At 38.9% G+C, this 26,423-nt stretch overlaps 1 protein-coding gene across 2 annotated transcripts in view; it reads right to left on the reverse strand.

The window, feature by feature from the left end:
- The window catches only part of CDH12 (cadherin 12), a 256,507-nt gene that overhangs the window by 172,187 nt on the left and 57,897 nt on the right, over nt 1-26,423 (reverse strand). For both annotated transcript variants that reach the window (XM_069492504.1, XM_069492503.1), the window contains exon 2: nt 3,205-3,499. In XM_069492504.1, the coding sequence (XP_069348605.1) occupies nt 3,205-3,499 (295 nt within the window). The remainder of the gene's footprint in view (nt 1-3,204; nt 3,500-26,423) is intronic.

The raw sequence follows: 26,423 nt of genomic DNA on the forward strand, positions 1-26,423 counted from the left end.
TGATTTGCAATTGGCATCTACTACAACATAGTTATAAATAGTCCAACCAGCTGCCTCAAGATGCCTTAGCTCAGGCAGAGGACAATAATACAAATGTGAATATGGATTTAAACACTCTAAACCTGTCAGCACTATAGGAGAAGTAACTTAAACTGCATATTCTACTGATGCATAATCATCAGATGTTAAAGAAGGTACATTACTGTATTTCACTGTTACTCTAGTGATCTTAAAGAATTAAGACCACATTCATAAAGTCCAAATTTGTCTCCAAGGAGTAGCTTTGAGTTGGGGAATATCTGGATCATTAAGTAATTTCCATAGGTCAGAGGAAAAGTACTTTATCTCTGAATATTACTTTCATGGCATATTGGTTGTAGCAGAAGTTAGTAACAGAGTGACCTTTCTCTGAAACAATTCATAGAGTCACTAGAATTTTCTTCAACTTTAGGGAATTATATGTATATATTCCATAGTGTTAAAAGGTTGAAATCTTGACCCTCACCACAATTGACTCTTGGTACACTTAGGTTCTCTGTAATTTTCACTTTAGTTAATTTTCATTGCAGGTTTATGTGTTCCTCATAGTTCCAGATGTATAATCTATTATTGTTAAAATGACATTTGCATAATACACTTTGTTTCAATTTTCCAATATGTTTTCATCTTCTGTTTTGTACTACAAATAACTTATTTCACTACATGTATTTTTAAATTGCTCAATTCTTCCCTTTTATTTAAAATGGAATAGTAATATTTTCACTTATTGGGAAAGAAATGTTATTTCCTAGAGAATACCTCAAATGTGGATGTCTACAACCAACAGTGAGATTTGTTGCAACAATAGCTATACTGTCAATACACCGTACAAAGTTCCATCTGGTCTTGATTAAAGATTATTTTAATATTAAAAGGAAAATTATACAAAGGTAGGATTACCTAAACTGCACAGGAAAAAGGAAATAGAGAAAATAATAAACTTTTAGATTATTAGAGGAGTGAACCATTTCCATCTGGTAAGAAGAGTGTACTTGAGAATGAAGTTCAAGTTCTCTAGGAACATAAATATAAGTTCTGGATGCACAGTAGTTGGTTAGGTTTAGGTTGGACATGTAAAAGCAGAAAGAGCAGATACCACAAGACTAACTGGATCTTTTGTTTTTGGGGGGTTTCTGTGCATAGATGGGATTATGGGGAATGATAAATGTAATGCATGAAAGATACAATTTTTAACATTTAATTTATAGTGTTTTATCTTTTTGTATTTATTTGAAAAGTGCATATTATGTAAATGTAGTCCAAGAATATCTGAACTCATACCATGTGATATAGTTTCACATTCAAAAGAAATATTTTCCATTATTAAAAATAAAAAAAAAAAGGTGGAGAGAAGGTGGTGCATTGAAAATCAATTTAAGTATTTACTGGAGTCTCTTAAATAACCAATGGGAAATTTCAGTGTTTTGCATATAGAAAAACATTTTAAAGAACCTATTTTTTTCACAGATCTTTCCAATATCTTATGGCAGCATAATAAATCATGTCCCACCGCAATACCTCAAAAACTGGAGCTATTTTGTTTTCACACTTACCTATCTACTTATTTCTCAGATATATTTCTCCCTTCAGATACTAGTTGCAAATCTCTGTACAAGGGCTTTGACACTATAGCCCTACTCTTTCTTTTAATCAGCACAACAAAAGACCTAATTGTTTATCTAATAAAACAGAATTTTCTCATACTGTAGAAGGATATGTGTATTTGCTTTAAGAATGCTATTTTGGTAGTAAAGAGTCACTGAGGTCACAAATTCATGTCAATACTTCCAATTTATATGAAATAGGCACTAAGTTAAACTACTTATCTACTAAATAGCATGCCTTCTTAAAAGCCTTACTTTTTCTCAGAATGCTACCTTTTATTTCCCACCCCCCCCCCACAAAGTCAAGGTACAATTTTAAAATAGCCTCCACCATTTTTAGAGACTACTTTCTAACGAGACATGCTTCTTCCCAATTGTATTTCTAAATCTCTAGCAATTATAACACTGTATAAAAGAGGCAAGTCAAAAATTGTAGCAAAAACTTAGTAACAGATTTGCAGCCCTGGGTGTGCACATTAAAATTTGAAATCTAAGTGAACTACTTTGAGCTGATTTCTCAGTTCAAGGAGAGAATATGGTCTTTAAATGTCTGATAAGGTCACATACACAATTTCAAGTGCATTTGTAGTAAATCCATGTGACAGGTTCTACAGCCACTAACCTGCTTCTGCCCTCAGGGTAGCACGCACAGTGTTCATTGCATGTCCTGGATGCTTGTAGGGGCAGCGGAAGCCCTCTGAGGCACGTCAGACTTAGGAAATACTAGCAATGGCTCACACAAGAGAGTTTCAAGTCTTAAGCCATACGTAATGAGTAGCTTTATCTTTCAAATGTGATAAAAACCAGAAATCACTTTGAAATAAATTGAGAGATTAGCAATGGTGACTGAGGAATAAAAATTACAATTTAAAATTATCATTAAAGCTGGAATCCTTAACGTACTGACCTTGTATAGTACATATTATAGGACTTTGGAAATTTAGGTTCATATTGAAATGTAAATTTATGTCAAATTTAACTTTTAAGAATGATGATGCTACTATATTCTAATTGCAAACTTATTTTAATAATGACTTCACAATATTATTTGCTCTTTGGTTTGTTGTCATGGCAACTATGGGTTAATTATACCCACAAAGGAAACAGTATCACCCCTGCAATGCACCCTTTTCTGGACCACTTCTAGGTCAGATGTAATGCAGACTTTAGATATTAATAATTTACTTTGAGCTAAAAATTACTATCTGGTATTAGTGATGTGTGGTAGTTATTTCCAGCACTGTGTAGGTATCTATAATTGTGATGACAGTTAATTTCGATACAAAATGAATTTTGTACTTAAAGTGCAAATGGATTCTGTGGGTTCAGGTAAATCCACAGGTTGGAAAATAGTAAAGAATGTTATATATTCTTGTGATTATCTTCATAATGCAACAGAAAGAAAAACAGAAAAAAAAAAAGAATAAATGAAAATAATTGTTTCCTCTACAGTTGAAGAACAATCTTTTGGCTTACAAGTAAGACGTTTACATCAACCTGAAAGAAGTAAATGTTGAAGAGGTCTTGTAGCATCTGACAGAATTTTGTTTTGCCTACTCACCCACAGGAGACATTTCTGGGACACTAGCAACATAAGGTCCATCCAAAAACTTTGGCTCATTGTCATTAATATCCTGCACTTTGATGATGAATTCTGATTCAGGCTCCAGGGGCTTCCTGGTTTCTATGTCCACAGCCTGAGCACGAAGCGTGTAGAAAGGTTTTTCTTCTCTATCCAGGCTCCTTATTGCATGAATGTCCCCTGTGGTTTCATCAATAGTAAAAACAGTGCCAGCTCCATCTCCTGAGAGGGTGTATTTAACAGTGCCCTCTCCCTTGTCTAAGTCAGAGTGGAGCTTTGGTGGGGCAGAGAGAGAAGAGAGAGAGAGAAAAAGAGAAAGAGAGAGAGAAAACTATTAAAGGGGTGTTGCTATATTAAAAAGTCATACTTTGCAATATAATTTATTTAGTCAGAAATGTTAAATGAGAGCTTATAGCTCTTCTTTCTTGTTTTTTATTCCTCCAACTTTCTGATTATAAAAATTTTAACTCCCAGAAAAGCTGAAAAAATGCGGTGAACACCGTATATACCTATATATCCCAGACATTCCACCATTTACCTTTTAATCTACTTGCCTTATCACATAGATAGATCAAATATCCATTCTTTCACCCATCCCTATCTCATTCCATCCTATTTTGATGCATTTTGGAGATCAGAACAAAAGTACTACCCAAATACATCAAAAGGTATAATTATAACTAATTTTGAACATTTGTATCTATTTCTTTTGTATCCCTTTAGGAATAAAATTTTCATAAAGTGAAATGCACAAATCTTAAGTGTACTTCTTCCTTTATTTTAAATGATCATCACAAGAAAAATAAATTAACTCTTAAATACCAAAAAACAAAACAAAGCAAAACCCTCCAAATATCCTGAAAATAGAAATCAATGAGGTAATTCCAGCAGAAGATAAAGTAAAGAAACTCAGAAACAGTGAGCTTTTTTCATTTGAAAAGGAAAGAGAGATCTGGTACACCAAGAAGTTTTCATTTATGTATAGTAGAGCATCTCATTTTAACAGACTGAGTTTGAATGAGTTAGCCAATATTAACTAGATGATTGGTATAATCACTGATTATTCTTTCATATTCACAGACAAATTAATAGTTCTAATTAATGCTACAAATAGAATATTTTTACTATATAGAAAAACAAAATTCAGGTAATTTTTTTTTTAATTCAACACATGTATAGTTCACCATGTTATAGCAGGGAATACGATACATATCAGTAACAATAAGGGAGAGAGGCAGGAGAGAAAAATTATCATTGTGATACTCTAAGTTAGAGTTGCTGAAATTGGAGTCCAAGAATACATGGAAGATGAACAGAGTCTTGAAGATCTATAAATTATTTTTGAATAAATAAATATGTACACAAAATATGTTATATATAATTATCAAAGAATATACATTTTGATAAATATATATTATTCTAAATAATATAAAGTATATTTATAAATATATACATAGTAATATGTATTCTTATAAATAATGTAATATACATTACTTTTTATTAAGATTCTAATCTAAATGTTTTAAACTATTCCTGCTCATTATGGTACAGTCATCAGATTTCAGCATCCAAGTTTTTTTATTTAAAATCTCATTCTGGTCAACAGATCACCCAAAAGAAAAATGTTGAACATTTACAGTGCCTATAACTATTTGGGTTGTGCCCTAAAGTTTGAATACAAGCACTGCTGTCTTGCAAAAAAAAAAAAAAATGGGTAAGAATGAGTTCTGTTTTTCTTAGTGTTTCAATACAAAAGAAGCTTTGAAAATATTTTAAATTATATAAATATCCTTTTGCAAATAAGATTTCTGTGTATTAGTATTAGTAATATAAAAGCACAAATATATCCAGATTAAGTAGAAGCCCAGCAGTGGTTACATCTTTGTTCTTAAATACAACATTCTGGTTTAGGTTCAGTAAAATAACATCATTGTTCAAATTAATGTTTTTAAAATAAATGTATTCATTTTGTGAATTTGTATTTACTCTGAAAGTGTCCTTGTATAAGACTACAAGCATGAGGATTTATACCTGGCTAAGTGGCATAATGAAAAAAATATGGCAACATTAAAAGGGCACAACGTTTTTATTTTCCTTTAAGAGTTTCTGTATATTTTACTTAAGTACAAGAAAAATTGTTATGAATGATAGTAAGAAGTATTTTTTTCTCCTAATTTTTTTACAAAGTGCTGTGAAGCTCAGGAAGTTTCAAGCGTAAAATCAAACTGTAGATAAATGTTCTTTGAACTTAGGAATTTCAAATTACAAATTTCAACCATACTATTAAAGATATTCAACACAGTGGGTATTGCTTTTGCTTTCTAATTTATCTAAATATATATGACAGGAAAAAGCTCAGTGCAAAAGAAATGACTTCATAAACTGGATCCATTTTGCCAACAGCTCAAAGGATATATGGTAATATTGTGGGAGATGAGTGAAAATTCCAAGGAAATTTTCACTATGTGATCCAAGTAGATTACAAAATAAACACAGAAAACACAAGAAAACCCTCCATTTAGCTAAAATCAGAACTGTTTTCTTTGCAAATTGACATAAAAATTTAAATTCAGTTGTTGCTACTCCTCATTCTTCTACATTTTTCTCTGAATATAAAGATGAGTTTTGCAGAGATTAAAACTTCAGAAGAAATATGTGAAAAAAAATTTTGAACTGAAAATGAAGTTGATGAATGTAAAATACTTGAGAGGATTAGATATTTTAGGGGAATTTATCACATGATAATACCTTAAAGGAGATCACATTCAATATTCCGCATTCACAAGACATGTATAAAATTAATTATTCAGTGCCAATTGATTCAGACAGATCCAGGTAACTAGCATAAAGCGTAGATATTTCAGTATCATTTTGACATTAAACAAATGATATTGGCATGATGTTGGATGTTATAATTTTTTATTTCAAATACAAAATAATTTCAATAGAAAATAAGATAAAGTAAAATGAAAATCCTCACCTTTTAACCTAGAGATAACTTCCTTTATTATTTTTACGCATTTCAGTTATGTAGATATATAAATGTACATAAGTGTAAGGATAAATACACACATAAATATATATTTATTATGCATATATTTATATAAAATTATATGATTTTTATATACATCTATACACATACGATATATGAAACTGAGTTGGGGATGGGTATATTCACACCTGATGGGTGTGGTGCACACCGTCTGGGGGATGGACACACTTGAAGCTCTGACTTGGGTGGGGCAAAGGCAATATATGTAACCTAAACATTTGTACCCTTGTAATATGCTGAAATAAAAAATTAAAAAAAAATCAAATTAAAAAAAAGTTAAAAAGAAACTGAGTTGACATTTTTCAGTAACAAAATACCATAATCATTTTTCAGTATCATTGGAAATTCTTCAAAATTATTTTTAAGAGTATCTGCATTGAATTCATCCAATGAAGCTTAATGATCCAGTGGGTGATGCCGATCCTTTCATAAACCATGTGGTGAATGTGTGTGTGTGTGTGTGTGCATGCATATGTATGTTTTTGTGTGTTTTCCTCTATTTCCTTACAATAAAAAGGCAACTATCAAGACAAATAATATGGTAATTTTTTTGAATCTTGGACAATGTCAAATCTTGAATGATTCCAAAATTTTATCTCCATAGATGAAATTGCTTTCTCAAATCTTTCAGCAATGGAATTCAGGCTTAGCATATATTGGGAAGCTAGTTCTTAGTTTTATTTGCATAAAGAAGGAAGGAAGGCTACAGAAGAATTCACATGCTTTGTCTCACCTTTGGGTTGTGTTAACCATAAAAAATCACATGATGCCATTTTACACAATCATTTTAAGCTACACACACACAGCAAGCTACTTATTCTGCAAAATAAATTTATTTTTCTTTATAGAAATTTGAAAATAACAGCTAGAAATATTTCTTATTCTAATTATTAAAAATAACCTGTTTCTGAGTAGGTGCTGACTACATTTACTGATCAACACTGCTAACTCCAATAATATCATCTTTTGGTATCGACACTTAAAATAAAATTTCTCCCAGAAACAGAGTTCTATTATATAAATGATAAATGTAGAAGTAGACACTGTCCAGGTAGTTGTTTTGTGGAAATGGTGTTATTATGTTCTGGTGTTTTCTAAATCATCTCAGATGGTGCATGAAAATGAGATGCCAAAAGAGACTTAAAAAGATACTGAGGACTAGCTTTAGAGCGTAAGCAAATCTTGAATCCCAGTGTTTAAAAGTTTTGAGAAAGCTAATTGAAAGTTAAATGTTTACTAGAATCTCTCTGATTATATTTCAGAAACTGCTGCACAAAAAAAGAATTTATTCTTATTTTCTCTGGGTTGAAAAGTGCATGTAACATGGAAAATGCTTTTTATATCACTATAATTTTATTTTCATTTGCCATTTGCCAGGATAGGGGGTGTTTACCAGGAATGGATACAGCATGGGGTGCACTGGGAGGATAAACTGCTGATTTTGAAAAGGTACTTTTTGTATGAAAACCAAAAATTATGTTCAACAAATACTATTACTAATCTCTATGTGGATATGTCTGTCTCCACATGAGTCCGATATACACATACACTATATAGATGCCATCAACTTATCAGCTTGCTGCTAAACGTAACCATTTAACATAAAATATGCATCATCATGTAGTCCCCTAATTCTTAGAATTAGGCATATTTCCTAGAGGGAAATGGAGAATAACCACCCTGGACAGTTACCATGTATGGTTTTTATGAGGCAATCAGGATGGCTGTTATAAGAAGGTTAAAAAATGAAAAGTTATTACAAAAATCATTTTTCAAGAAATTTTGCAAAAAATGATTTTAATATATTTTGCTTATGAAATATTTAAAACTATAGTTTCTCCTTTAAATGGATGCTGATTCATAAATTGCTCTTTGTGTTCCAAATTTTTTATATATTCCTGTCTTTACTTTCATAACCATTCACTTTCTCTTTTTTTACTGACTTAACCTCTGGGGTTGTAACGAATTTACTGGGTTTTTTTTGGGTTTTGTCTTTTGTTCTCTGAAAATAAAGTATATGAGGTTATGGAAAATCAGAAAACAGGAAAATTCATAAGTCATCATAAATTTATTACCAATAAAATTTATCATTTGGTGAATAGCCCTGCAAATTACTTTACTAAGCGTGGTTTCATAGGTGCTATGGTACACTGCATGCTGTTTTGTAACCTGCTTTTTAGATAGATTATATTATATATATTTTTCTGTATCAATAAATATGAATTTATTACATATTTAAATTGGTCACAAATATCTTAATCAAATTAATATGTGAAATTGCTAAATATCAAAGAGTATAGAAGAGTTTATAGTTCCCACTGTTTATAGTTCCCACCCTTGCCTTTCCCAGTCACCTGGGGAAATCAAATTTGGGTGTTTCTATTGCAGTTCTTATAAAAAATAGACACATATGAATATTGTCTAAAAGATAACATGTTATACCAGTTCTTTAATTATCAATTTGAATGTTTTTGTTGACTTGCAAACTCCACACCACCTTTCTTGTCCCAATAAAATTGTAATACCATTTATTCTATATGTTGTCAATAAAACATTAGTCTAAGTAGTATGCGTGTATCTTTGGTTTTGAATTCAGTTCAGTCATAGACTATGTTTCCAGTTCTCCATTTCCAAAGATCATAGTACTAATGCATCTCCTCCTGTTTCTCCCCCACAGATTCCATGGTCTATATTTTAAAGAATATGTCCTAAAGATTTGTGAATTCAGTCTCTTTTTATTTTTTATTATTTTTTAATTTATTAAAAAATTTTTTTTTCTTTCTTTCTTTATTTTTTTGAGACTGAGTCTGGCTCTGTTGCCCAGGCTAGAGTGCCATGGCATCAGCCTAGCTCATAGCAACCTCATACTCCTGGGCTCAAGCAATCCTCCTATCTCAACCTCCTGAGTAGATGGGATTACAGAAGTATGCCACCACACCCAGCTAATTTTTTCTATTTTTAGTAGACATGGGGGTCTCGCTCTTGCTCAGGCTGGTCTTGAACTCCTAAGCTCAAGCGATCCTCCTGCCTCAGTCTCCCAGAGTGCTAGGATTACAGGCGTGAGCCACTGTGCCTGGCCCAGTCTCTTTTTAAATGTAAGCCTGTTGTTTAATTTTATGTGTCAACTTGACTGGGCTATGAGTTACCCAGAGATTTGGCCAAGGATTATTCTGGATGTGTCTGTGAGGGTGTTTCTGAATGAATTTAATATTTGAAGCAGTAGACTGAGTAAAGTAGATAGCCCTCCCTAGTGTGGGTGGGTCACATCCAATCAATTCAGAGCATGAAAAGTACAAAAAGGCTAACCCTTCTGTGGGCAAAGGCGAACACCTCCTGCCTGACTGCCTTCGAGCTTGGATATTTATTTATATTTTTTTTTCTTTTTTCTTTCCCTTGCCTTTGAACTTGAATTAAAAAATATTACCTCTTTCTGGGTCTTAAGCCTACCAGTCTTTGGACTGGAACAATACCATCAGCTCTCCTGGGGCCCCAGCTTGCCAGGGGCGTATCTTGGGACTAGTCAGCCTCTATAATTGTGTGAGCCAATTCCTCATAATAAATCTGTGTACATATCTATATCTATATTTATATCTATATCCATATTTATATCTATATCTATATCTATCAACATCCTATTGGCTGTTTTTCTCTGGAGAATCCTTACTAATACATAAGCCCTCCAAGCTTTGTCCACCAGTTGATGCTAAAACATAAAAAAAAAACAAAACAACTTATATTCTTTTTACAGTAATTATAGTAATGTAAATAGTTTGGTTCCATTGCCAAGTAATATAAAGTACCCATGTGATTATTATAGTTTTATTTTGCAGATGGAATTTTTCTGTAATATTTTTTTTGTCTGTGTTTTTTTTTTCATATGCTTAAGATCACCCCACTTCTTACACTCAACATCTAATCTTTTTACTACTTACCTCTCTCTGGGAGGCCTCTGTCTTCCTAATCCAAACAAGAGCAGCTAAACAATTGTCTACATGGAATTTTTCTTTATTAATCTCTTAGTTTGGAAACACTGTTTCTTGGATCTTACATTTTCTTATACTTTGGTTTGCTATTTTGTTTGTGGGTGCCAATCTCATATAACTTCTTAAGAATGGGTCTGTGGCAGACATATTATTTGAGTCTTTGTATATCACACAATGCCTTTATTTTATCCTCACACATTATTAGTTATTGTCTAGTTTTATATCTTTCACCTACTTACCATGTTACAGAAATTTTCTATCTCTGGTGACCCCTATGCCATTCCTATCAGGATTATGGGTTGATAATTTTGTTCCTTTAATTACTGTTGGTCTCAGGAGAGAATTTAAAAGTACACTATGTTCCTTTGCCAAAATTTCATTAAATAAAACCTCAAAACAATAGAAAAATAGAAAGAATGATGCAATTACTAAACCCTACTAGATCTCAACCAAATGATAGATAACAATACTGTAATAGTTGGAGACTTTAACACCCCACTGACAGTACAGGACAGATCCTCTAAACAGAAAATAAACAAAGACATAATGGACCTAAATAGAATGCTAGAACAAATGGGCATGGCTGACATCTATAGGACATTCTACCCAAAGTCCACAGAATATACATTCTTCTCATCAGCTCACGGGACATTCTCTAAGATTGACCATGTCCTAGGACATAAATCATGTCTTCAAAAATTCAAAAAAATAGAAATTATACCATGCATCTTCTCAGATCACAGCGGAATAAAAGTAACAATGATCACAAACAGAAACCCTCACTCTTACTCAAAGTCATGGAAGCTAAATAACCTTCTCCTGAATAATTATTCTATAAAAGAAATCAAGATGGAAATCAAAAATTTCTTTGAATTAAATGACAATGGAGATACAACTTATCAAAATCTATGGGATGCAGCTAAAGCAGTCCTGAGAGGAAAATTCATATCCATAAATGCCTATATCAAAAAGACAGAAAACATGCAAATAGACAACCTAACGAATAGACTCAAAGAGCTGGAGAAAGAAGAACAGAACGATCCCAAACCCAGCAGAAGGCGAGAAATTACTAAGATCAAATCAGAACTAAATGAAAAGGACAACAAAGAAACTATAAGGGAAATTAATAAAACAAAAAGTTGGTTCTTTGAAAAGATAAACAAAATAGACACACCTCTGGCTAGATGTGGGGAGCGGTCTAGGCCTCCTAGTGTATCCGCCCAGGACATGCATAGTCAGGCCCTCCACTTATCCCTGTGGGACACGCCTGTGGGACACACCTATCCGGGGCTATAAAAGCAGCTTGCATTTCCTGTTCGAGGTCTCTCGCCATGTAACTGTTGTAGGTGCCTCATTAAACTACTGCTGGAAGAACTCCAACTGGTCGTGTCGTACTTGCTGGCAACTGTGGCGCGACAAGTGGTGCCGAAACCCGGGAACTCTCGCACCAGGCGGAGACGACCTCATTAGAGGTGAGTTCAGAACCGCAGTAGTAGAGGTAGAGTTGGACCCCCACCTTTGATCGTGCTTCACTATGGGAAATTCCCCGAGCGCCCAGCTGCTCCGTGCTCTACAGGAGCTTTTGGCTGCACGAGAGTTGAAAATCCCCGAGCGTGTCTTACGGCATTTTATGCAGGAAGTAGATCGTGTGGCACCATGGTTTCTCCACTCGGGCTCTTTCACCGTTCCGAGCTGGGATAAATTAGAGAAGGACCTTCGCTGTGCCCATGCTACTGGGCTCCTTCGAGAGTGCGTCCTTCCTATTTGGGCATTGGTGCGCACCTGCCTAGAGGACTCTCCTTGTAGTATTCAAGTGCAGCAGGGGCAGCAGGCTCTGAGTGACTATCAAGATAGTATGTCAGAAAGGGATAAGGGTGGTCCGGACTGGCCGGGGCGTTCGAGAACCTGGTCGGAAGAAAAGCGGGGAGCCGCCCGCAAGGGAGGGCGCTCAGGAAGGCGACAGGGACGCCCGTTGCCTGGCCCGTTATCTAGGGAGGACGTGGCTTGTAAAATGGCCGCCCTCCGTCTGTCTTCTTCTTCTTCTTCTTCCTCTTCTTTGTCCCGCTCTTCTTCCTTGTCTCGCGAGAGGGAGGCGGAGCTTTCTCCGGCCGATAAGGCGGACTTGGAGGAGGCGGTAGCGGCGTATGAGGCGGAGCGTTATCGCCCGCCTCCGTATGCCTCCGCCCCTCCCCCACCAGTTGATGGCGGGGGAGGTACATCTTTCATGTCCCACCGGGTTCGGAGAAAAGTCAGCCAGTGCTTTCCTGTATTTGAGGATGCCAACCAACAACGGCACCATGAGCCACTCGACTACAAGCTACTGAAGGACCTGGCCCAGGCAGTGCAGGCTTACGGTTGCAATGCTGCTTATACTAGGGGCCTGTTAGATCGTTTGGCTGCCCACGCTATGACTCCTAGTGATTGGGCCAGCACTGTGCGGGCTTGTTTATCCGCCGGGCAGTATTTAGATTGGAAATCCCTTTACCAGGAGGCTTGTGTCAACCAAGCCCGTGTTAATGCTCAACAGGGTCAACCCGCTTGGAACGCTGATATGCTATTGGGTTTGGGTCAGTGGCAGAACAATCAAACCTGTTTCCCCGTACAAGTATATGCTCAGATTAACCAATTGGCCGTAAAAGCTTGGCAGCAGCTGCCTAATCGGGGACAGGTTGCAGGTAACTTAACCAAAGTGGTTCATGGACCTACAGAGCCTTTTTCTGATTTCGTGGCTCGTATGGTGGAATGTGCGGCCCGCATTTTCGGGGATGCTGACACGGTGATGCCCCTGGTAGAACAACTAGTGTTTGAGCAGTGCACTGAAGCCTGCCGCAATGCCATTGTTCCTTGGAAGAACAAGGGCCTTACCGCTTGGCTTAAAGCTTGCCGGGAGATCGGGGGCCCACTGACCTCTGCAGGACTGGCAGCCGCTATCGTGGCTGCCCGGGAGAGTGCCAATGTGACCTGCTATAACTGCGGTCAACAAGGGCACATACGGCGACAGTGCCGGGCTTCTTCGCGCCCGCGCCCCCGGCCTTCCCGTGCGGTGCTGGAAATCTGCTCGCGCTGTGGCAAGGGGCGTCATTTGGCCTCTGAATGTCGATCCGTCAAGGATCTTCGGGGGCGGCCCCTGGACCCTGCAGGGAGTGCCCCCGCTGGAGGTGCTCGGCCTAAGGTCTTTAATGTGCCAAAAAACGGGAGGGAGGGCCCTCGACCCCAGGGCCCGCAAATGTATGGGGCCTTCCATCAGTCCCCGGCGACGCCAGCGCTGATGCCTCAGCTGCAATCGCCGTCACTAACGCCCCAAGGGAGGTCCGGCGAGCCACTTCAGGTTCCGCAGGATTGGACCTCCGTGCCACCACCCTCACAGTATTGACCCCTGAAATGGGGTGTCAGCCAATTCCTTCGGATTTTAAGGGACCCTTGCCCCCAGACTCTGTGGGTCTAGTGATTGGTCGCTCTTCCTCAATCTTGCGGGGCTTGCTTATCCATCCAGGAGTTATAGATTCTGATTTTACAGGTACAGTACAGATATTGGCGACGGCTCCCAGAGGGGTCGTTTCCATTTGCCCAGGGGATCGGATTGCTCAGTTGCTCTTGCTCCCGAGCCTCCATGCACGATTTCCCGCTGCCCCCCGTACACGGGGGACAGCGGGTTCTGGCAGTTCTGAGGTCAATGCTGCATATCTGTCCCTTCATATGGGTGAGAGACCTATGCTCCCCCTTATAATACAAGGAAAGTCTTTTTCAGGTTTGTTGGACACGGGAGCCGACTCCAGTGTCATGTCATCTAAGTGGTGGCCATCCGCATGGCCCACTGTCCCTTCCATCCAGACACTTCAGGGTCTTGGCTATGCTGCCGCCCCTGATCTAAGTGCTGCTCATCTTCACTGGAAGGACTCTGAAGGCAATCAGGGCACATTTCGCCCTTATGTGATGCCTCTCCCTGTTAACCTCTGGGGCAGAGATGTTTTGAGTCAAATGGCCCTTCGTCTCACTAATGAGTATTCGCCACAAAGTCAACATATGATGCGAGAGATGGGCTATGTTCCTGGAAGGGGACTGGGGTCTCGGCTGCAAGGCAGAACCGAACCCGTTGAGCCTCAGCCTTGCCCCCCTCGGCATAGTCTGGGTTTTTCGTAGGGGCCACTGAGGAGCAACCGATACCCATCCCATGGCTTACGGAGAAGCCGGTTTGGGTGCCTCAGTGGCCCCTCTCCACTCCCAAACTCTCCGCTGCACGTGAACTAGTCGCTGAGCAGCTTCGGTTGGGACACTTGGAACCCTCTCGCTCCCCTTGGAACACTCCTATTTTTGTTATTCAGAAAAAATCAGGCAAGTGGCGACTGTTGCACGATCTTCGTGCAGTCAACGAACAAATGCAGATCATGGGTCCGGTGCAGCGCGGTCTCCCTCTTTTCTCCACCTTGCCCCGATTTTGGCATCTCCTTATTGTAGATATTAAGGATTGTTTTTTCTCTATCCCGCTGCACCCCGATGATAGAGAACGTTTCGCCTTCACTGTTCCTTCCCCAAATCATGAAGAGCCTGACTCTCGCTATCACTGGAGAGTCTTACCTCAGGGGATGGCCAACAGCCCAACCATGTGTCAACTGTATGTGGCAGCAGCTGTAGCTCCCGTGCGCCACACCTTTCCTTCGATTAGGATTCTACATTACATGGATGATCTTCTTCTTTGTCATTCCGACCCTTCATATCTTCACCGTGCTTATGCCACTTTGTGTGCTCATTTCTCTTCCTACGGGCTGCACTTAGCACCCGAAAAGGTTCAGGAAGGTGATATAGGGGAGTTTTGGGGGGCCCATATAAGCCCCTTGTCCATTCGTCCTCAAAAAATTACTATTCGGGTAGATGGTCTTCACACCCTAAATGATTTCCAAAAGTTACTAGGTGACATCAATTGGCTTCGCCCTTATCTTCGCCTGTCCACAGCACAGCTGAGCCCTTTGTTCCGGGTGCTGGAGGGTGATTCAGACATATTGTCCCCTCGCGTTCTGACTCCTGACGCACGACAGGCCCTTCGGCTGGTCGAGGAGGCGATACAGCACGCCCAGTTGGTTCGGATCCAGCCTGATCAGCCTTTTTCTCTTTGCCTTTTGCCCTCTTTGGAGACACCTACTGCAGTTCTTTGGCAGGAGGGCCCTCTGCTCTGGATTCACGCGCATACCTCTCCGCGACGGGCCATTGAGCACTATCCTACCGCGGTTGCTGATCTCGCGTTGTCTGCGCTTAAACTCTCCTTAACTCATTTTGGGGCCCATCCTTCTGTTCTCCATTGCCCCTATACTAGAGCTCAAGTACAGATTCTCTGTGCCTCGGTAGACAGTTGGGCAGTCCTTCGATGCTCTTTTTCTGGTGTTATAGACAATCATTTCCCCAAGCACCCTCTTCTTCAGTTTGCTCTGCGACATCAGATTATCTTCCCCCGTTTCACGTCTTCTGACCCTCTTCCCAATGCTACTACAGTTTATACTGATGGGTCCTCTAATAGTACGGGTAGTTATGTTGTCAATGGCCAGGCCTTCACCGCTTCTTTTCCTTACTCTTCCCCTCAGCATGTGGAATGTGCCATCGTTGAGTTGGTCCTCCGTACTTTCCCAGGACCACTCAACATTGTCTCTGATTCTGTCTATGTCGTTCAGGCTGTTCGGTTGTTGGAGGTGTCTCACGCCTTGAACCCACGGAGCACGGTATTCTCTTTATTCTGTGCTGTCCGGTCAGCCATCCACTCGCGCAGTGCGAGGTTCTTTATCACTCATATTCGGGCCCACTCGCTCTTGCCTGGACCTATGGCTGCCGGCAATGCCCTGGCGGATCGGGCCACGAAATTATGTTGGCTTGCTTCTCCTTTGGAAAGTGCCCGCAACTTCCATTCGTTGTACCATGTCCCAGCTTGTACTTTACGCCTTAAATTTGGTCTCCCCCGCGCCTCTGCGCGGGAAGTGGTCCTCCAGTGTGCGGACTGTGCACCTTTCCGCTCACAACCTTCCGTGGGCGTCAACCCGCGGGGCCTTCGGCCTCTCCAGGTGTGGCAGATGGACGTCACTCACATTCCCATGTTTGGTAAGTTGTCTTATGTTCATGTGTCCATAGACACCTGTTCTGGGGTTATCCACGCCACTCCTTTAGCTGGAGAGCGCGCCTGTCATGTCGTCACGCACTGTCTAGAAGCATGGGCTGCCTGGGGCAAGCCTGAGGTCCTTAAGACTGATAACGGCCCGGCCTATACTTCCCGGGCCTTTCAACAATTTTGCTGCCGTCTCGGCGTTACCCATCGCACTGGCTTGCCCTATAACCCCCAGGCCCAGGGCATTGTAGAACGCGCCCATGGCACAATCAAAGTCTACTTACAAAAACAAAAGGGGGAGGCTGGGGCTTTGGGCGGTGGCAGGTCTCCCAAATCTGCCCTATCTCTTACTCTATATACTTTAAATTTTTTGCTGCTGGATGACCGTGGTCGCTCGGCGGCAGATCGCCATGTGGATCCTGGCCCCCCCCTTTCCGAGCGGGTGATGTGGAAAGATGTGCTTTGTAATCAATGGAAAGGACCGGATCTGATTCTCAGCAGATCCAGGGGAGCTGTTTGTGTTTTTCCACAGGACGCCCCGGACCCTATCTGGGTTCCGACACGCCTCACGCGACGCCTCAGTCATCCTGCTGCTTCCTCGCCGGCTCCTGACGATGATGCTGTTGTGGCGGATTCTGCTTTCCCTGACCATGACCCTCCTCGCCCTGGGAGTGCTGTCCAGGGCGAAACGTCATTGGGCCATCCTGCCTGTATTCCCGAGACCCCTGCCGGTGTCTCATGATTCGCAGATATTCCCCCGGTTCTTTATTACCAATGCTTCCCTAGGACTTCCCTACCTCCCGTGGTCCAACGAGTCTGGAGCGGTTCCCGGCAATGAATCCTATATCCTTGCTGGGTCCTTGTGCTTTACTACCATTATCCCGACTAACGGCAACCTGTCCTGTATACTTCTTGCCAACCAGACGGGTGCTTGGGTGGACCGGCCGCGTCCCCGCAACGGGACCTTTGCTAATGGGACTTTTGTGACAGGGATGTGGCCTGCGTTACACAAAACTGTGAACATTTGAGACCGCTGCGTCAGGCGCTCAGTTTTCCAACGTGACCTTCGGTCCCACGCCTGTTTGTCTCTGGCCTCCATTCATCTGGATTGTGGCCCGCCTGGAAAACCATACGGCCACCCTTAACTGCTCAACCGTAAACTGCACGTATACACGTTGCTGGAATGCCTCAGAACACAGGATGGCCGTGGTTGCACGCATGCCCCGGTACGTCCCCTGGCCGGTTGACGCACCGGATTCGTTGGTTCTCTTTCGACATCGTAGGGACTTTGGCGTGACAGCTCTTGTCTTTGCTATTGCAGCGGCCTCCGCTGCGGCCCTTACCGCCGCTTCGATTGCGGCGGCGGGCGCCGTACAAACGGCACAGGTCCTAAATAACCTGTCAGCAACGGTAGCAACTGCCTTGGACACACAAAGCTCTATCAACTCACACCTGGCGGGAGGGATTATGCTCCTAAATCAACGTGTGGACTTGGTTCAAGAACAGGTGGACAGTTTGGTACAGCTCGCCCAGCTTGGTTGCGAGCGACGACTGCCGGGATTGTGTATTACTTCGATCCCATATTCTAACCTTTCCCAGGTGGCCAATCTCTCTAAAGAGCTTTCTCGGCTGTTACAGGGCTCTTGGTCTGCCAATTTCTCCAAGCTAGCCACTCAGTTACAACTAGAAATCACCCATATTAATTCTACCCGGTTAGATCCTATGCTTACTGATGGCCTCCTCCCCACCTTTTTGTCGCTTCTACACGGGGTTCGGGAATAGGCAGGTCTTGGATCCCTGGGCCTGCTGGGATGTCTTGCTTTTTGGCCTCGTGTTCTGGATGCTCATGCGTGTCCGTTGGCAGCAACAAAGGGATCGAGTGGTCATGGCTCAAGCCTTTGCTGCCCTTCATGAGGGCTCTCCTCCTGGAGTGTGGATAAGCATGTTACATACGGACGGCAACTACCGCTTTTCCCCTTGACAGCATGGCGTGGCCCTTGCACCCCGAGGGCTTGTCCCCATTGCACCGGGAAGGGCGCGCGACCCCTGTTTTGTGGTCAGCCCTTGCACCTTCATGAGCTCTCGCTCATTGCACTGAAGAGTGGTGACCATACGCCCCTTGGTGAACTGTGACCCTAGATCCGGACTGGGGCTTCCGTTCACCATGAGGCAAAAACAAAAGGGGGAGCTGTGGGGAGCGGTCTAGGCCTCCTAGTGTATCCGCCCAGGACATGCATAGTCAGGCCCTCCACCTATCCTTGTGGGACACGCCTGTGGGACACACCTGTGGGACACACCTATCCGGGGCTATAAAAGCAGCTTGCATTTCCTGTTCGAGGTCTCTCGCCATGTAACTGTTGTAGGTGCCTCATTAAACTACTGTTGGAAGAACTCCAACTGGTCGTGTCGTACTTGCTGGCAACTGCGGCGCGACAGCTAGACTAACCAAGAGCACAAAAGTAAAATCTCTAATAACCTCCATTAGGAACATGAAAGGAGAAATCACAACCGATGCTACAGAGATACAAGATATCATCTATGAATTCTACAAAAATCTTTATGCACACAAACTGGAGAACGTGGAGGAAATGGACAAATTTTTAGAAACACATAGTCTTCCCAGGCTCAACCGGGAAGAAATAGAGTACCTGAACAGACCAATATCAAGAAATGAAATCGAAACAGCAATAAAAAACCTTCCCAAAAAGAAAAGCCCTGGTCCAGATGGGTTCACACCTGAATTTTACCATACATACAAAGAGGAACTGGTGCCCATCCTACATAAACTATTCTCCAATATTGAGAAGGATGGAGTTCTCCCCAACACGTTCTACCAAGCCAATATAACATTAATACCAAAACCTGGAAAGGACACAACAAAAATAGAGAACTACAGACCAATTTCCCTCATGAATATAGATGCAAAAATTTTCAATAAAATACTAGCAAATCGAATCCAAGTACTTATCAAAAAAGTAATCCACCACGACCAAGTGGGCTTCATCCCCGAGATGCAGGGGTGGTTCAACATACGTAAATCTATAAATGTAATTCACCACATAAATAGAAGCAAAAACAAAAACCATATGATACTCTCATTAGATGCAGAAAAAGCATTTGACAAAATTCAACACCCTTTTATGATAAAAACGCTTAACAAAATAGGCATTGATGGAACCTACCTAAAAATGATACAAGCCATATATGACAAACCCACAGCCAACATCATACTGAATGGGGAAAAACTGAAAGCACTCCCACTTAGAACTGGAACCAGACAGGGCTGCCCATTGTCTCCATTACTTTTCAACATAGTATTGGAAGTCCTTGCGAGAGCTATCAGGCAAGAGAGCAGAATCAAGGGAGTCCAAATAGGGAAGGAAGAGATCAAACTCTCACTTTTTGCTGATGATATGATGTTATATCTGGAAAACCCCCAGGATTCAACCAAGAGACTCCTGGAATTGATTAACGAATACAGCAAAGTCTCAGGCTACAAAATTAATATACACAAATCAGAGGCATTTATATATGCCAATAACAGTCAATCGGAAAACCAAATTAAAGACTCAATACCCTTCAAAATAGCAACAAAGAAAATAAAATATCTAGGTATATCTCTAACTAAAGAGGTAAAGGACCTCTATAAGGAAAACTATGAAACACTGAGAAAAGAAATAGCAGAACTTGCAAATAGATGGAAAAATATACCATGCTCGTGGATCGGAAGAATCAACATTGTTAAAATGTCTATACTACCCAAAGTGATCTACAGATTCAATGCAATCCCTATTAAATTACCAACATCATTCTTTACAGACATAGAGAAAATAATTATACACTTTGTATGGAATCAAAGAAGACCCCGGATAGCAAAAGCAATTTTAAGCAACAAAAACAAAATGGGAGGTATTAATTTGCCAGACCTCAAACTATACTACAAGGCCGTGGTTCTTAAAACAGCCTGGTATTGGCACAAGTGCAGGGACACAGACCAGTGGAACACAACAGAAAATCCAAATATAGAACCATCCTCATATAGTCACCTAATTTTTGACAAAGCGGGAAAGAATATACTCTGGGGACAAGAATCCCTATTCAACAAATGGTGCTGGGAGAATTGGTTAGCCACTTGTAGAAGACTGAAACAGGACCCACAGCTTTCACCTCTCACAAAAATCAAATCACGGTGGATAACAGACTTAAACCTTAGGCGTGATACAATCAGAATTCTAGAAGAAAATGTAGGAAAGACTCTTGCAGACATTGGCCTAGGCAAAGAATTTATGAAGAAGACCCCCAAGGCAATCACAGCAGCAACAAAAATAAATGAATGGGACATGATTAAATTAAAAAGCTTCTGCACAGCCAAAGAAACAGTCCAGAGAATAAACAGACCACCTACAGAATGGGAAAAAATTTTTGCATACTACACATCAGATAAAGGACTGATAACAAGAATCTATTTAGAACTCAGGAAAAACAGCAAGAAAAAATCAAGCAACCCTATCAAAAAGTGAGCAAAGGACATGAATAGAAATTTTTCAAAAGAAGATATAAAAATGGCTAACAAACATATGAAAAAGTGTTCAACATCTCTAATCATCAGGGAAATGCAAATCAAAACCACAATGAGATATCACTTAACCCCAGTGAGAATGGCCTTTATCAAAAAAACCCAAAACAACACATGTTGGCGTGGGTGTGGAGAGACAGGAACACTAATACACTGCTGGTGGGACTGCAAACTAGTGCAACCCCTGTGGAAAGCATTATGGAGGTATCTTATACAGATTCAAGTAGACCTGCCATTTGACCCAGCAATCCCATTACTGGGCATATACCCAAAGGAAAAAAGGTCATTCTGTAACAAAGGCACGTGTACCCAAATGTTTATAGCAGCACAATTCACAATAGCAAAGATGTGGAAACAACCCAAATGCCCATCAATACATGATTGGATTAGTAAACTGTGGTATATGTATACCATGGAATATTACTCAGCTATAAGGAATGATGAAGATACGACATCTCTATGGTTCTCCTGGAGAGAGTTGGAACCCATTATATTAAGTGAAGTATCTCAAGAATGGAAAAACAAGCATCACATGTACTCACCAGAAAATTGGTTTCCCTGATCATCACCTAAATACAAATCTGGAAACGACACCAATTGGACATCAGACTGAGGTGGGGGGTGGGGGAGGGGATGGGGGTATGCCTACACAATGAGTGCATTGTGCACTGTTTGGGGAGTGGTAACACTTGAAGGTGCTGACTCGGGAAAGGGGGGGTGGGGGAAAAAAATATGAAACTATTGTTTTTAAAAAAAAAAAAATATATAAAAAAATAAATAAATAAAAAAATAAAATAAAATAAAATAAAAAGAATGATGCAATTACTATATAAATTAAATAATTATTAACATTTTGCCATATTTGCTTTAATTTTATGTATGGAATATTTGAAAATAATTTGCAAACATAATAATAATTCCCTAATCAATATTTCAGCATCAATTTCTTGAAAATAAGTTTTCCTACATAATTATAATGTCAATATTTCATTTAAGAACATTAATAAAATATACCTTTTATCACTTAATAACCTGTCGTATTCAATACTCCCCACTTGTCTCTCCAAATAGCTCTTTTAGCTTTTTCTTTATTTTTTAATAAATTCACTAATTTACTTGTCATTATATTTTTCAGGGAAATAGGTCCCCATTCTGAATTTGTCTGATGGAAAAAGAAACTTCCTGATATGTCTTCTATTGCTATATCTGTTTTTAATTCTCTTCAGTCTCAAAACATATATGGACAAAATTGGTCACACACAAGTCTGCCCTGCTTAATACGGAGATCCTTGTGACAGGAGTTACAGAATCTTCTGACAGCAAGCTCTATACACACATTCAAATGTGAGAGAAATGTTCCTTTTACAGGATACTCTCAGTAAATTTTGATGTGATAATTACATTAAGTGGTAAAACTCATTGCCAGTTTTAAAATCTATGATAATAAAGAATGTAGAATGGTTTAGTAATATGGTTCAGCAGCTAGTGCTCCAGATTTGAAGTAATACTGTAACTATTTTATTTATTTACAGGATTCACTCAGATAAACTGGTCAAACTGAGTATAAGAAAATTTTACGTGAGTTTCTTTGGCTGAAATAATTTCATTATGTACAAAACAAACTACTTTTGCTAGATTCTTCTTGGTAAACTTATAAAATGCTTAGCGTTTTCTTTTTTTGTAGTTGCTTAGTTTCATGTTTATACCTATTCAGCTCTTGAGAACATCATAGTGGCCATTATACTAAATACAAAGCCATTAAATTATGTTTAAGTTATTGTTTATAGATTAAAGGAGATCAGACCCAAAGATGACCCTGAATAATGTTATAATGCAAATTTCTGTCTTTCCAAAGGCACTGAATGCCCAAGAATATTTGACATTCTATGCTACTCTACTCTCCTGAGGGGACTCATTTGTTCTTTCTAGCTTAATTGTTGCCATATGAGCAAGAGGAATACCACTTTACAAGGTTAGGAATTCCCTTGAACAGCCCAATGTGAGTTGAGAACTCCCCTGCCTGGCTAACAGACCCAAAGCTATTTATCATCTGGAAATATTTCACCTTCTATTTAGGAGAGTAGAAATCTATTTCAAAAAGGGCCACACCTCCCCAGAGGGATGCCAAGGAAGAACAAAGAAGAACAAAGACTATTTGCAATGCTCGGGAGCAAAAAAGCTTATGTGCTAGATGTATTATACATCCCATTAAAGGAAAAAATAGATTATTCCCCCAATGTTCTCTTTCATCTTTTTTTTTCTCCTTGAATATTGTATGCATGGTTACATGTGAGAGGCATCCTAACTATTAATATGTTCTGAGATTGTCATATTTTACAACATTAGCTCATCCAGATCATATCCTAACATTTGAGAGTGTCATAATATATTAATAGGTACTTCTGTAACAGTTGGAGAGGTCACTGGCTTGGAACCAGAATTTGGAAGGAAAAATATGGGAGAAGAAGTTTAAAATAATTTCTTTCTTATATTTCCAAAGCTGTAAAACATTATTCTCAAAGCTAGGTTTTGGATAACAAAACATTCCCAGACAATATTTTTATCCAATTGTCAATATTGGAATCTTTATTTTGGATACAAATTAATTTGATGTATCATTTCAGACAATGTAGTTATTTTTGAAAATACTAGATAAATGTATGTGATTTAGTGTAGATTTAAAATACATGCCAATATTTAAATTACATGCCAGTTATTAATAACACCATATTATTATAGTTAGATATCATTTATTAGGTATTACTACTCATTGTTAATTTTATTATTTTTATTATTGGTCCTTGCTGAATATTATATACTATGCTACACATCTTATGGGCTTTAATTTTCAAACCAAACAGTGATATGGTGGCATGAGAAATATGATAATAAAATCATTTTAATTAAGTTCTTATAGTTCAAAAAGCAAAATATAATTTTCAAAAGCTACATGTCCTACAGTAATTTCTTTGCATTAGCATTCAATAAAGCTAAGAAAGCAGATGAGCCCAAATCTTAACTCTAAAACTATGTCTAATCTAACTTCTTTCTGTTAGTCCTTATACTTACAGTCTTTTTTATTCATATTCTATTTCTTTCTCCATTGTATAAATTTTATTTTTCTATTTTAAATCCCTTTTTATTTGATAATATAAAGTGTCCTGCTACATAACATTTTTAAGAAATCATAAGGTAAATATAAGTTAGATTTAAAATAAAAAGCTAAATCTACATAAAAATCCTGCATACTTTTGGTACATCTAAAATATACATAATTTATCGATAAGTTAATATAAATATCTAAGGGATGAAACTATTCCTAATATATTTGATATATTCATATTTCCTAACTGTGATCTGGACCAATTGACTTAGAAAATAAGCAATTTGGTCCATGATTTTTAATCTGTTTTTGTTGCCAACTATCTCTTAGCAATATATCACAGAAACACCTTCTTTCCCAAGGACAAATAAGAGAGATAATGAGGGTTCTAGAACCATTATCTGAAGAAGATAAAGGTATCAACAATTGGAACCATCTGGCTTTCTGTCCATAACTGAGACTTTCAATAATCTTCCCTTCATCCCTAGGATTTTTTAAAATCAGAACAGAAAACTAGAGTCTTAGTTTTCCTGCATTTTTTCTTAGTAATACTGATAAGGGAAGTGACTATCTGGTTGCTATGATTAAGCTCCTTGATTTTTTTTAATGGGCCTATTTTATATTGATCAGTACAAAGTTATCTCAAATGTTTATACACTTAGGGAAAAGCATATGTAGTTTATGAACTCTTTGGGATAATCAATATCCCTTTTGCATGTTGTTCATTCAATGAGAGGGAATAGTAATACGTGAGAGATCAATATCCAATGCATTGGCTTTACCATCTCTTCTCCAAGTTGATCTAGTAATCGACAGGAAGTCAACAAAATTCCCTGCACAAAGCCCGTTGCAACAAACCTGTACAAACAACCATCTAAATAAAGACAGCTAGAGAAAAATACAACACAGAGCAGAACAAATCCAAAATTGATATCTGCCTCACCCATTTCACCTATTGTTTGTATCTGGAGAAGTAAATAATCCCCAGAAAGTAGAATGCCTCGAAGAGAGAGCTATTTTTTCCCCTCATATAATACCACAACAGGATATTTTGGTTATCAGGATATGAACATAGCTATTCAATATCAGAAAATACCTAGAGTAGATTACGAATAAGGAAAAAAATGAAGATTTCCTAATTTTCGGGATATAAGAAGAAATCTGAGATATCAATGAACATTCTAAGAAACATCAAACTTTTACAAAAACAGAAAATCAGAAGTAGATGAAAGAAAGCCATGGGGAAAGCACTTGTAAGATACTTAGGCAAGCAATGACATGTCTGCTGGTATGAAGGTTGAACAAAAAACTTTTAAGAAGAGGGAGACAACAATTAAATTTTCAATGTTCTGAAAGACTGTATTTGATGAAATCCTCTCCTCTCTAGAGGAGTGTTTCATCAACACTTCACACACACAGCTTTTGGATTTTCATAAAAATATAAGGGTGGGGTTTCATATTTGTATTAATAGGAAGTGAATAGAAGAAAACAACTGCAGAAGTGAAAGACATATTCTATGAGTAGAAATTGGGAAAAATGTAAGAATCCCATAAAGATCTGCATATTTGAAGAGGGTTTGGAGTTCACCATAGTTCACAGATTGTATGTTGTAGCCATTTTAGTGTGCTTTCACTGTGACAAGGTGACTATAGAAGGCTTAAGAATTTTGATGAGGAAGGAAGTAAGGAGAGAAAGAAAGAGAAAATAGAATGGCGGATAGAGTGAAGGGGAAAAAGAGAACAAAATTGAAAAAAGGAAAAAAAGAAAAAACAAAAGTGTAACCCCAATAAAAATGGTCAAAAAATAATGATTAAGAATACGTAATATTTTTCTTCAAGAAATAAAACTAATTAGCACACACATTATGCCTAAATTAAGAAATAAAATAAATATGTAGTTTCTAATGGCATTTTTTTCAATCTATTGGTAAATACTTCTTATAAAGCAGTTTATCTAATTATTGTGAAAGTGATTGAGATCTGTAGTGCCAAAAGATCTTTGTCTTTTAAACCAGTTAATAAGTTTCCATTAGGTGGATGCAATGATATCTTTTGACCAGACTTTTCTCTGCGCTTTCAGGTGTGATTCCTAATCAGGAGTAGAATAAATTTAACTCTTGACCGAAAATAGGCGGTATCTTTCCTGAACCATGAGTCCTCAGGTTATTATAGACACTGCCTTCTTTTATCACCCCCTTCCTCCACTGCCTCTTTTTGAGTTTAAAAAGGAAATGATTACCTTTCCTTTTTATATTTTATATCTCTCCCTTTAGTCAGAAGTAATAATTGTAACTATGTTAAAATTTAGAATATATTTATGACTTCCAAATTGCATTTTTTTGTAGAACTTGCACCAAGATGATATTTCCCTAAGGAATAGAGATGAGACCATACCTTTT

Source organism: Eulemur rufifrons, chromosome 17 (assembly GCF_041146395.1).
Source record: "Eulemur rufifrons isolate Redbay chromosome 17, OSU_ERuf_1, whole genome shotgun sequence".
NCBI lineage: Eukaryota > Metazoa > Chordata > Mammalia > Primates > Lemuridae > Eulemur > Eulemur rufifrons.